The sequence below is a fragment of the Nicotiana sylvestris genome, chromosome 1 (genome assembly GCF_000393655.2).
Source record: "Nicotiana sylvestris chromosome 1, ASM39365v2, whole genome shotgun sequence".
In the NCBI taxonomy this organism is placed as follows: Eukaryota; Viridiplantae; Streptophyta; class Magnoliopsida; order Solanales; family Solanaceae; genus Nicotiana; species Nicotiana sylvestris.
In genome coordinates, this window is record NC_091057.1 from 121,397,551 (window position 1) to 121,411,007 (window position 13,457).

Sequence of the window (13,457 nt, forward strand, 5' to 3'; positions counted from 1 at the left end):
CTAGTTTAATCACACGTATGGCATGGTTAAAATACAAGAAAATGAAGAGTAGCATAGGGAGACGTAAGTTGTTCCAGGTCTGCATGTTAGAGTAGTGGTAAAGTGTTGAAGTAGGGAATCCGCCCCATAACGGAGGAATATGTTTCAGTCTGTAAATTTCAAAGCATATAAGTTTTAGTTTTCAACCCCTATTATTATATGATAACGAGCCCCAGTTTTCCCAAACTGGGGCAGGAAGTTTTCTTGGTTCGTCTATTTTTGAAATCAGGAGCCCGCCTGGAGAACAGAGGCATACAATTTCAAAATTCAGAAATCAGGAGCCCGCCTGAAGAACAGAGGTGACACAATTCAGATTTTAGTTTTCAATCAATTTATATGCGAAGTCAGGAGCCCGCCTGAAGAATGAAGGTGTTAAATTTTTAAGTAGTTGAAGTCAGGAGCCCGCCTGAAGAATGGAGGTGTTAATTTTTTAAGTAGTTGAAGTCAGGAGCCCGCCTGAAGAATGGAGGTGTTAAATTTTTAAGTAGTCGCAGTCAGGAGCCCGCCTGGAGAATGGAGGTATTAATTTTTTTTAAGTAGTCGAAGTCAGGAGCCCGCCTGGAGAACAGAGGTATACAATTCAAGTTTCGGAAAGCAGGAGCCCGCCTAGAAAATAGAGGTATACAATTTCTAGTTCTTTAAATTAGGAGCCCGCCTGGAGAACAGAGGCATACAATTTCAAAATTCAGAAGTCAGGAGCCTGCCTGAAGAACAGAGGTGATACAATTCAGTTTAGTTTTCAATCAATCTCTTTGTCCATGTTGAAGTCAGGAACCAGCTTGGAGAACAGAGGTACAAAATTCAAATCTCAGAAATCAGGAGTCCGCCTGGAGAATGGAGACATACAACTCAAGTTTGAGCAGTCAGGAGCCCGCCTGGAGAACAGAGGGTGATACAATGCAAATGAGTCCGCTTGGAGAATAGAGATATTCAAGTTCAAAATCCAGCAATCAGGAGCCCGCCTGGATAACAGAGGAATACATTCAAGTTCAAGTTTATTCAAGTCCGGCAATTTGGGGAGTAGCAACAACATCTCGGTTAGCAAGTCGAAGAAACAACAATGGATTTCACCAAGAAAACACAAGACAACAAGGCAATAAGGAAGTACACGAGCAAGTTTAAAGACTGTAGACAGGACGTTTTGTAATTCATAGTTTATAGCGTAGTCTAGCTTCTTTTATTTTGCCAACAGTGTAATAAGGAAGGTCAGCGAGCAATAGCAGCAGCAGCAGTCGTGGTGAAATCATAGCTCCCGGTAGTCCCAGCTACCGGACATTCCTATACTACACCGACCTGATTCCTGTTTAGCCAAGGATATGTAGGCAGCCTCTCAAGCAGGGTGCGGTCAAAACTCTCTTAAAGTGCTTCACAACGAAATATTTGAACGGGCAAAAATCGCTCGTAGTTGCTCACTTGTCTTTGCCCGAAAACCTTTCATGTTTCCGAGCAAAGAGGGGCAGCTGTGAGCACGTGATTTTTGCCTTATATATGAATAATACCCAAAAATTCCAACAAAATAATTTTTTTTTATTTTTTATAATTTTTTGTGCATTTTGATATCATTTTCTGATAATGGTTGCCTTTTATTTATGCATATTAATTCATATAAAATACAAAAAAAAATGCATTTGCATTTAGAATACAAAATAGCTCACTTCCGCATTTTAATTGTTTTAATCGTAAATTTGGCGTAAAATAGGTTTTAAATAGTTTTAGAATTTAATTAGTCTGGTTTTGAAATATATTAGGACTTTACTTTAATTGTTACAATTTTATAAAATCAGAAAAAATAAATACAAAATTACAAAGTGGAAGATAAAATACAAGAATAGATAAAAGAAATAAAAGAAAAGAAGAAAACAAGCAAGAACAAAATTGGGCTCATCTCAATTTAACCCAAATCCTATACCCAGCTAGTGCCCAATTCGGACCAGCGCAAATCACCCCTCCTTTCCCACGACCCAGGCCCAATCCCTTACCCGGTCCTCCTCCCAGTCGATGAAACGACATCGTTTCCCCAGCCCTCAATCACGACCGTTGGATCTCATCAATCCAACGGTCCGGATCTAACTAGGATGTTTTGTATATAAGTGTCTGAAATGCCCCCTACCCCATTTGTATCGTCTCCTTCACCCTCCCAAACCCTAATCCACGCCGCCCCAAATCCTTCGCCGGCGGTGAACGTCAACTACACCAACGGTCACCCAATTAACACCATCAACTCCCCTCTTCCACCTCTTTCCAGTCCTGTATTTGCTTTTCCTCGAATCCGGCCAGAACTCGTCGAATATCGATTTTAATTTTCCGGCCAGTTCGCAAGTTTGTCCAAACCCGTCCAAAATCATACCACACAATCCCCAGACTTCCCTCAACCCAAATCCATGACTGTTTTCTTTCGAATCCTGTTAAAGTAGCTCGGGCTTCAAATCTGAAAATTTTCAGTCAAAACCCTAACACAAAATCTTGTGATTTTGGACTGTACTATCCTTAACCATGTGTTTATTGTGAAAACACATGGTTAGGGATGTTACGAGTCAAAAATCTGGAAAGATTCGGATGATAGCAATCGACCGGAATTTCTCGTGCTTCAGTGAGCTTTCTTGTTTCCTTTTTACTTGCATAGTTACAGTTTTAGTTATAAGTTTTGATTTCATTAAGGTGTTCTGTTAATTTTACAATTTTGTTTTGTGTGTATTAGTATAGTTTAAATCTTCTTTGTTCCTTGCTCCTTGATTAGTAAAGTATCTTCGCATTTGTAATTTAGATTGAGGCATGTGTCGTTTATTAGTTAATCACAATTTCAATTGTAGAATCGGCATAATTAATTAGTTTGGATTCAGTACCATTTTTTCCCATTAATATTGACTGATCCTTTTTTTTTTTTTAAAGTTGTTTGGGTTTGGGTGATTGAACAATTGGATTGGTTAGTTCAATTGGTTAATTTCTGACTTCTAATTAAGCAGTCCTAGTTAGTTTTGAATTAATTCAGGGGATTGGTTATAGCTGTTGAGAATATAGGTAGAATCAGTGATTTGGAGAAGCTTTCAGGGGTAGCTTAGGCATGGAAAATGGCAGTTTCTTTGGGAATAGTAATTTCAAAAGAGGGGTAAGGGTAGTATAGGCAGTTTAGGGGTAGAAGAGCATCCCAGGGCCTTCTAGAAAGGTATTTTAGTGTAGATTTCAGCCAGCTTAGGATATTAGCTTGGGAAACAAGTCAAGAAATGAAGGACTAAAAAGAAAACCAAAAATCTGATTAACCCTCTTGGATCACCTATAAAAGGGGGGAAGTGCCTTGAGGAAGAGGAGAATTTTTCAGCCCTAAAGAATTCCACTAAACATGTTCTTCAGTTCCCAGATCTGAAATTCTATTAGCTGAATTACAACACTTTTCCTGGTTTAATTTCGAGTGGTTTCTAAGATCAAACAAGTAAAATTTGGAATCATTTATCTAGGATTTTAATGGTTGGTATGCCTGAGTGTGTTTTGGGTTGATTATTTGAGTTTGCTCTGCATTTCAACTCATTTCTGCTAAACTGTTGAATCTGGGTGGACTGAAATGTTCCTTCACTGACTGTGACTGGGTTATTACCTTAGTTTCTGAGCTGCTGAGCTGTTACTGCTGCTAACCTCCCCTTCTCTATTTACATTCCAATTTCCAGGTACACTTTCAAAATCACTTCGATGTAATCACAATTTGGGATGAAATGCAATCACCTTGGTCAACCTGTGCTCGTTGGATGTATATAGCTGTAATCAGTTGATTGATAAATGATTATATATATTTGATTCGTTTGGATTGAACTGTATTAAGGATGGTTAATTCAAACCATTTCTAGACTGTTCAGACTGTTGCATTCCATGTTTATGTAGTTGTAGCTTTCAGTTTTGTTTAAGCTTAGCAGTCTGTTGAAGTTAAATTTGCAAAGTTACAATTGATTTCGAGTTCAATACACGTGATTGGTTTCAATTTTGGTTTTAATCTGAATTGCATATTCAATAGCTTCGTACTGGGCCAATTTTCATTTGGGCCTAGGCGTGTTAATAGGCAGCCCAGATCTGTCTTGGTTAGGTGATGATTTGAATTGGGCCTAGGTGCATTAAAAGCCTGAAGCAATTAGTTAACCCAAAGTGTGCCCCCAAGGGCTCGATCCCTGGGCTTTACAGATGCCTATCATTGGGTTTAAAATTTGGCCTGCGTTAGGCCCAATGCCCGGAGCTGTAGGCGTTTGAGCTCACAGCATGTGCAATTACCTGATTTGGGCCTTATGGGCTCAAGACCCATTTTCTCTGTTTTTTTTCTGCATATTTGAACTCGGATTTGAAAAGTATGGCCTTAACCAATCAGGATTTTTAGGGACAAATTAAGTAGATAACAGTAGAATTATTTAAATGACTAAGTTTGGAAAGGTTGTTTAGTACATTCCACCGCCTTTTCCAAAATAATACGTTAGAATCTTTAGGCACGATTTAATTAAATCACTTTCTTAAAATTCGGGTGCGCATTGATGTGACCCAAATCCCAATCTCAACGAAGTTGAAGTGTGTTGACAACCACAGGCGCATTGATTGCGGTGCGGTTCGAAACGCATTTTCACGACGTTGCAATTCTTTTAAAAAAAATAATTATAAAAAGCACATAAGCTAGCATGTATTAAGATTAGATAAAATTTAATACAAGAGTTAAGCGACCGTGCTAGAACCACGGAACTCGAGAATGCCTAACCCCTTCTCCCGGGTTAACAGAATTCCTTACTTGAATTTCTGGTTCGCAGACTGTAACAGAGTCATATTTTTCCTCGGTTCGGGATTCAACCGGTGACTTGGGACACCATTAATCTCCCAAGTGGCGACTCTGAATAATTAATAATTAAATCCCGTTCCGATCGTCCTTTAAATGGAAAAACTCCTTTACGCCCTTACGGGTGTAGTGAAAAAGGAGGTGTGACATGTGGTTAGATGGTGGCAGGTTGAAGGATAGATTTCCTACTAGCTTGACTACAACTAGGAATTATTTATTTGCTGATTGCAATTCAAATTCAGGGTGGCAGGTAATTGTTAATGATTGGGAAATTCTCCCAGCTATTAAGTACCTTAGAATTAGTAAGCCTAGATGAAAGCAAAGTAGACTTACAAGTCTGGCTTCCTAGCAAGGATTGAATTTTCTCAGTGAAAAATTGCTACTATCATCTTGTGCAGGAAGCTTTGCAGAGAAGGTGCCTCTCCTTATGCAGCAGATGTCTTTTGTGAAAGATCTCAGGAATCTAGCAAACATCTTTTATTGCATTGTTACTATGTGTGGCAGACTTGGATGCTCTTTTTGAGTGTCCGCTTGGTTAAGCCTCAAAATACGACGAGTTTGCTGTTAAGTTGGCAAGGCCAGTGAATTGGAAGTAGAAGTAAACAGATCTGGGCAACTGTTCCATTGTGCATCATATTTCTTTTGTGCAAAATATATGCTTACAAGAGTTGATTTATACAAGGATCATAAACAAAAGTTCAAGGCTCCCTAAGTACTGTTTCAGCTATTTCCTGGTGTAGAGTGATGCTTCAATCATGTTATATTTCACACTACAAAGAGTCTTAATACCTTGCATTTGTTATTTAGAAGTCCAAATATTAGGTCTGTGTCCTAGGTTCAGTCGACCTTTCTTTTACTGAATTGGGGAAGTAATATTAACTGTCTTCTATTCTTGGAAATCTTAATCATACACTTCCTATATAAGATTAATGGCTTACTGAAGTTTCTAAAGGCAAACTCAACCACTTCAATTTTGTACAACTTAAGTAAATATCCTACTAGTAGGTGAATGTATTATAAATCATGGTCTAGGCATTGATATCCAAAATAATTCACCAGAAGGCACAACATCTTGGGATTTCATTCATTCTTGTTATTTTAGGGCAGCCCGGTGCACTAAGCTCCCGCTATGCGCGGGGTTCGGGGAGGGCCGGACCATGAGGGTCTTATCATTCTTGCTATTTTGCGTCATCTATACTATGTCTGAAAGCAGTCATTCAACTCATTTGAATATAATGTGATAGGTCGCGGTGAATTGCACATTAGGGGAATTCATTTTTGTTGTTCTTATTTTTATGGAAGCAGTATAGTTTACCACAAGAGTTCTGTTTGACAAATATTAAGTATAATACTGGAAAACTGTCATATTTTGCAGATATTCTTTCTGGAAATAAAATTAATTCTTTTTCAACAGATAAAAAGTATAACGGGGATTAATAGGTAAAAGCTTTTATCGACAGAGTTTTTGGTATCTCGATATGAACCTCGCTTGTGTTTAAAGAAAAAACATAGTTGTTTGTTTTGAAATTTTTATTTTTTATTTGTTTAATCAGCAACAAAACAAGACTGGGCAACACTTATTTAATTTTGTAAAAAGGTTGTAACAAAATTGTTTTTAACACAAAATGTGAAGAATGAAAATTCTTCAAGAATAGAATCTTGTTTTCATTTATAAGTTCAATAAAATAAAGGTCTACTTTTATCTTGCTTATTCACTACTAAAAATAAAATAAAAAATTAAAAAGATTTAGAAGATCATAAAGTAAAGTAAAAATACACAATAAAACTCTATTTAATGATACACGGGCAATATTCACTTGTCCTCTATCATCTTCCTTTGTAATTGACGTTGGCTACTTTAGTGGCTACAATTTCACGCAATAAATTTATTTCTTATAAGTATATTTTTTTTGGGCAAAAATAATACTCCCTCCCTCTCATATTAAATAAGTTAGTATTTTTCTTTGTAGTCTGTTCCAAAATAAATAATATATTTTTAAATTTAAAAATAATTTAACTTTAAACTCCCATTTACCTTTAATTAAAAGCTTTTACTTTTTACCCACAAGTTGATAAAGTCTTTTTCTTTTTTCCTTAGGTAACAGTGGTCAGTCAGTCCCTGAACCTACTTCGGGGGAAGCTATGGCCATTGCAGCGACAGCTCCTTCCTCACCATTTTTAGGAAATATTCTTCCTTTTCAACTTGTAATCTTCTCTCTCTGGAAATTACTAGTTATTTCCACTTCGTTTTTAGAAATTAAAATTGCTTTATTCATTCAAATCAGCTAAATGAAGTATCTACATTCAAGCTTCAATCTTTGTATTTGTAGGGGAAATCCTCGTTTACCCACAGCAATTCAGTTTGCTTTTTTAAAGTCAAAGCATTGTTTTGGGGTTCTAAAAAAACTGTCCAGCCTGCTGCTGACAATGTTCTTTCACTTGGGCAATTCACTTTATCAGGTGCTGCAGATTCACAGGTTGTATTTCTTTGGTTTTTTTCTTCTTTTCCCTTTTTAAGATAAAACCTGTTAGTATAAAAATTATCAAACATATCAAGTATACAACGTACAGATATACTATAGTATTTAAGTCGTGTTCCTTTTGAAAGTTATGGTAGTTAATCAGCAGCGGGGATTTAAAAAAATACAAATTTGAATGCACTTAAGTATAGGGGATTCAACAATTTATATATATACGGAAAAATTGTTTTTTATCCTGTTTATGTTCTGGATGAATCGCATTGGATCGTTATAGTGACAATTTCTTGTGATGTTAATTCAAATGTAATTGGGTTAGTATTTTATCGCAGGGGGACTCGGGAACGTCTGAAAAGATATCCATTTCTGTGGTTTCCTCAATTTCAGCAGTTTCACCAGAAGAGTGGGATTCCTGCAGTCTGGATTCCACTGGAACTCAACAGTTTAATCCCTTTCTGTCACACGGTTTCCTTTCGAGCTTAGAGGACTCTGGCTCTGCGGTGGAGGTTAAAAACTATATCACTTTGATGACTTCTGCTTAGAATCCTTTGCTTGCTTGTTTATTTGTTGCATGGTTAAAAGAAGTACGCCTGCCATTATTTCTCTTCTCTTGCTGTCTTTGCGTGCTAGTTTTTATTAATTTAACAGTTGTTTTTGTTTTTTTCATCCTATTATCTATTACAATGAATGTTCCTGATTTTGCTTGTTTATTCTCTCTTGGTATCCGCAAATGTTTTGGGGGTAATTATATATATTGAATACCATTCTTTCAATATCTGCCAATACTATTGTTGGGACAGCTACTAACTCAGTTCACCAATTCTTGAAAGTAACTAGTTAAGTGTCTTTTCTTTCTTCATGATCATCAATTTAGTTCTGCCTTTGTCATTGTTATGACCTTTTTTGATGGAAGAAAAGCTTATATTCTTTCTCAGGGAACTGGCTGGATGCCACAACACATCATTGCTAAGGATGAAAATAATAATATCTTAGGTGTTGTTCCCCTCTATCTCAAAAGGTTCAACATCTGCCATGCTATTCGTGGACCTTGCTTTTATTTTGTTTCCTTTATTGGATAATATCTCGACGTTTTTCTGATGACATGTTTGGCTAACTCCTTCTGATCCAAATCTGCAGCCATTCTTATGGTGAATATGTGTTCGATCATTCTTGGGCAAATGCCTACTACAATTATGGTTTGAGCTATTATCCGAAGTTGCAGTGCTCTGTACCTTTCACTCCTGTTACTGGCCCAAGGATCTTGGTCCGTAACACGTCAAATAGAGATCAAGTTTTTGACATTCTGGTCTCTGCAATGAAAGCTTTGGCCGTCAAGGTATGCTTTTCTTTATGTTCAACATACTTCATAATACTTTGAATTTCGTAAATACTTTTTTTAAACTGTCCAGTTGTAAACTCTATCTGGTTTTTTATTAATTGTTGCTCATTATGGAAGATCCTGCATATAACGCCAACTTTTCTGTTATCCTTATTCAATGGAAGATGTGATTTCTACTAGTCTGACTTGATAAAGATTTTTGAGTTATAAGAATCATAGTTTGGGATGCACTATAACTTTTATGCATAAAAGTACTCCATTTTTCTGTATTGTGATGACATTTACCTTGACAGTTCAACGTTTCATCTCTACATATTACTTTTCCCACTGCAAATGAGTGGCACAAGCTGGAGGAGAAAGGTTTCCTACAAAGGATTGGAATGCAGTATCATTGGAAAAATCGTAATTATAAAAGGTGAGTATGTAGATCTGCTTCTTACTTGAGATAAGTTGCTCGGAGATTTAGAGGTATGGATTTCACATAGCTGTAGCTTGTAGTTTATTCTTTTTCTTCTTCTTAGTAGGTGGTGTTATTTTACTTGGTCATATTACATCCTATCGAACTATAGATTCCGAATGCCTCATCTCGTGGTTGATGTGTGGAATGAAGGAGCTTGATGCTTATGGAGAATTGGAGATAAGCAAAGCCTTATTGATAATTGGGTAAAATGGGTTTACTTTTAGAGCTGGTAATACCTCTATCTAAAGCGTAATGGAAGGGGGTGACTGCTATCTCAGAGTTGGAGTAACATCCTTGGGAACCAAGGTTTGAATCTCCCACAGGCGACACTAGGTGAATTATTTTCATCTATCTAAACCTTGATAGGTAGGGATACCTTGTTTTTGTGTTGATTGGGAGGTAGAAGTTACCCAGTGGATTAGTTGAGGTATGTGCAAGTTGGCTGGAACACCACCATTAATCTTCAGAAAAGAAAAAGCCATCAAAATAATTGAAACTGCTTCATCTGAAGAACATCAGATAGACCTTTGAATTTTGTCTGCAGTTTTATGTGTTTGTATTTACCACTACATCATGTTAATGAGTTTTTGTTTCTTCTTGATTGTTATAAGTTTGTTCTTGCAATGTTCAGCTTTGATGAGTTTTTGATGGACATGAAGCAGAGTAAGAGGAAGAACATTCGTCAAGAACGCAAGAAGGTTTGTAGAAGTAGTTGTTCCTTTTCCTTGAAAATTGCTTGGCCAGTCAATACCTCTAGAAGATTCTCTAAAAGAGGCTGTAAAAAGAAAAGAATTTGAATCTAAAAGATCTAATTTAAAAATGAACGTGGTGTATAATAACAATTAGACATACCTTTTAGTCACACATGCCCATCCTGAAACTCGTATCATAGAGCAGTTCGTTAGAATATATTGCAGAGAACCTGTCTGTGGTAAACGAACATTTAAAGTTTCCTGCTTGAGAAAACCAAATGACTGGAGCACTTTGGTCTTAAATCTAAATTAATTTAATCCTACTGGGAACATGTTTATATTGACTCTCTTAAAATCAAGAACAAATCAATTACTGTTGTATAAACAAGGCTTTACTATTGTTTATTTAGTTGTTCCGCATCTGCACTGTCACTTTATTGCCATGGCTGTATGGCTATTGGCATGTTGCATATTGCTGCAGTGCTCTCTTTTCTTCTTCCTGTGTTCTTACTTATTTCTATCTATTACATCAAGATTTTTCTTAGAGGAGTATAATATTTCCTTTTAGTTTCGTAATTAGCTAAATAGTGCTTCTACCTCCTCTCGCTTCTCAATGTCTTCAAAATTGCAAAATACTATAAGATCTTTTCTTATTTCAGATAGCGGCTCAAAACGTGACCATGAAACGCTTAAGAGGATATGAAATCAAGGTGTGGTTTTGAAGCTTTTGACTTCCCATTTTATTAGTTATTTGAGCTTAGGTGACTTTGTTGGAACAGCTATTTGTTTTTTGTAGCTTCTCTTTACAGTATGTGGTGTTTAAATTTTATTTTCTAAACATAAATAGACTAGTTGTGCAAATACTCAAAAGAAATAAAGGATCAGTACCTTTACTAACCTGATCTGTTCATATGTTAATGTTTTTGCTTATTCTTTTCATTGGGATAAATTACCTGATTGTGATCATGTCATCTACAATTATCCTTAACCTAAAGGATTAAATATAGTGTGCATATCATTTATCTCTATCTTTCTGTGATGGCCTGGTGTAATCTGCTCGGCACTCTTAAATCACATTGTGAACAAGTGAGGCCCTTTACAGCTGGACTCCCCTCCACCCCAACTCCCCCCCCCCAAAAAAAAAATAAAAATAAAAAAATAATTATGTTTTTTTATGTCACCGGCTGATTTCTTGTTTTAAGGCACATGAACCCCCTGTCACGTGCAGCTACAATTATGTCTGTGGATAAGATTGAAATTCTCATTTCATGTTTGTCTATTGTACTGACAGGCTAGCCATTGGGACACGTTTTATAAGTTCTACAGAAATACAACCGACAACAAGTAAGAGTTCTTTCTTTGGACCATAAGTACTATCTTAACTAAACTTTAGTCAGCTAAATTATTCTACTTGGTGTACTTTACAGCTGTCTTTTAGTACGTGCATTATCTAATCTGCATTCGCTGTCTCTTTAGGTGGGGTACTGCTTATTTAACGAGAGATTTTTTTCATCAAATGGGTGCAAGGATGGGTGACAATGTACTGCTTGTTGTTGCTGAAGAAGGTGATGAGCTTGTAGCTGCAGCCCTTAATCTTATTGGAGGAGATACCTTGTATGGACGACTATGGGGATGTCTTCCAGGAGCCTACTATGCGAATTTGCATTTTGAAGCATGTTATTACCAGGTATTTTGAACCATCAATTGGAAGAAAGAAAAGAATGTGTCTTGCTGTGTGCAGGTTTTCTTAACTTATGACAACATTGTCCACAGAGATAGCTAGTTGTGTTTTTCATAGTGTAGAATATCAGTTTGATTGCAGTATTGATTGCAGAAACTCGTATGTTTTAAGAATTAACTTGTAGTGGTTCAGAAGTAAATCAGGCTCCTCTAAGTCTTAAATGTTTCCTGCTTGAAAATTGATATCTAATTTCTCTTGATCTGCTTCTCAGGCCATAGAAGCGGCGATTGAACTTAATCTAGGCACAGTAGAGGCTGGTGCTCAGGGTGAACACAAAATTCAGAGGGGATATATGCCAGTGACTACTTATAGCTGTCACTATGTTCTAGATGAGGATTTTAGGCGAGCCTTTGATGATTTCTTGGTACGAGAATCTGCTCAGGTAACTATTCTTCCCAATAAAACTCCTTTCAGATGACAGTTACCTTTTCTCGAAGGATTTTTTTTCTCCTCAAAGGAAAATTAGAAAATAAAAACTTATTTCGCATAATAGGTAAGAACATATTTTATGAGCAGAAGCACCTAAACGACAAGGTCACAAGGTTGTCTTGAACTTAGAAAAATGAAATTGCATAGCTTTATAAGACTTCTTTCCCCAACCGAAATCCAGCAAGCTTGGAAGACATTCTTAGTGCCAATAAAATTTCCTGTCCTTTTAAGCCAATAGGTGCTAGATATTCCGACCAGTTTGTAGCCTCATATTATGCTACTGACCATTTTGGGTCATCTTTCACGGAGAAGGTATCGTCCAGATAAATCTGCCAAGGTTGGATTTGAAGGACTGCGTAAAGAGCTCTGCTGACATTCCCAAGGCAGTGAAGCTCTCCATCAGGATATGAGTCCATAAATCAATTACGAAACACTACTTTATCGTGGTTAATGGGTAACAATGTAGTGGTCAACATGCGTTTCTCTGGGGATTTCCTATAATTATTTTTTCTCTTCCATTGGTCATATAATCCTGGGAATATATCAGATGAACGAGTCTGACAGCAGATCCCTGTGGGTACTCTTTAATGGACTCTCCCCATCAGTCTGAACAAGTTTGTTTTTGTTGTGTTTCTTCCCCTCTAAAAGTCCTCCACCCGTAGCCTAGTTTAGATTGTTATACAAAAATCTCTACATAATCGGTTAAACACTATCTTTATGTGCTGATGAAATAAAGATGTTAAGTTGCTTTTCAAGATTTTCTCCAAATTTTTGAAGATGGAACCTCTTCAATATGGATACTGCAACTTTGGGGAGTTTTCACTAATCTGTCTGCTTGCATTTTCCTACAGGTTAAACTTGTTATGAAATTATTACAGGATGATGGTCCCTTCAAAGAGAATGTATGGAGTTGATTAAGGTGTTTAACATTCTAAGTTTATAAATCGCCAGCAGTTCCCTGTTGAAAGGTTCTTAAAAATTATAATTCACCAACCAGAGTGGCATATTCATCTTCGAAGGACTGATAAAATCATTTCAAGCTGTTCTGCAGCGTATTCACCAATATTCAAAGACTAAATTTGGAGAAACTGTAAATATCCAATCAGAATGCAGTAAGAATCTTAGCCATGTACAGAAAAATGATCAATGTTCATCCTGTATAGAATAGTTCTTCAAAACCCTAGTCATATCATAAGTTCTACTTGCTATGTATCTTGTTTGGGCGTTAAGAGATGAATTATTACCGTATTTATTTATGAAAAGATCAATATTAGAGAGATGACAGTGCATTTTGAGGTTAATCTGCCTGCGCGTAGTTAAAATGTTTTGAGTTTTTCGGTCCTCGTTGATTAGCCGTGCTTCAGTACAATCACCATTTCAAAAGCACGGCCATGTTTTCGAGTATTAAACACTTTCTTTAGTCGTATATAATTTAAACAACAACAGATCCAGTGTAGGTAGTGTACGCCTCAAATAAAAGAG

General features: G+C 36.7%; 1 protein-coding gene across 1 annotated transcript; it reads left to right on the forward strand.

Annotated features, from left to right (window-relative positions):
- The first annotated feature begins 6,931 nt into the window (after nucleotides 1-6,931).
- On the forward strand, nucleotides 6,932-13,254 carry LOC104239125 (uncharacterized). The gene is made up of 12 exons (XM_009793666.2): nucleotides 6,932-7,042; nucleotides 7,168-7,314; nucleotides 7,647-7,820; nucleotides 8,250-8,332; nucleotides 8,452-8,650; nucleotides 8,947-9,068; nucleotides 9,745-9,811; nucleotides 10,465-10,515; nucleotides 11,097-11,149; nucleotides 11,282-11,492; nucleotides 11,758-11,928; nucleotides 12,827-13,254. Exons 1-12 carry the CDS (start codon nucleotides 6,980-6,982, stop codon nucleotides 12,887-12,889), a joined length of 1,404 nt encoding a protein of 467 aa, XP_009791968.1. The 5' UTR covers nucleotides 6,932-6,979; the 3' UTR covers nucleotides 12,890-13,254.
- Nucleotides 13,255-13,457: the final 203 nt, after the last annotated feature.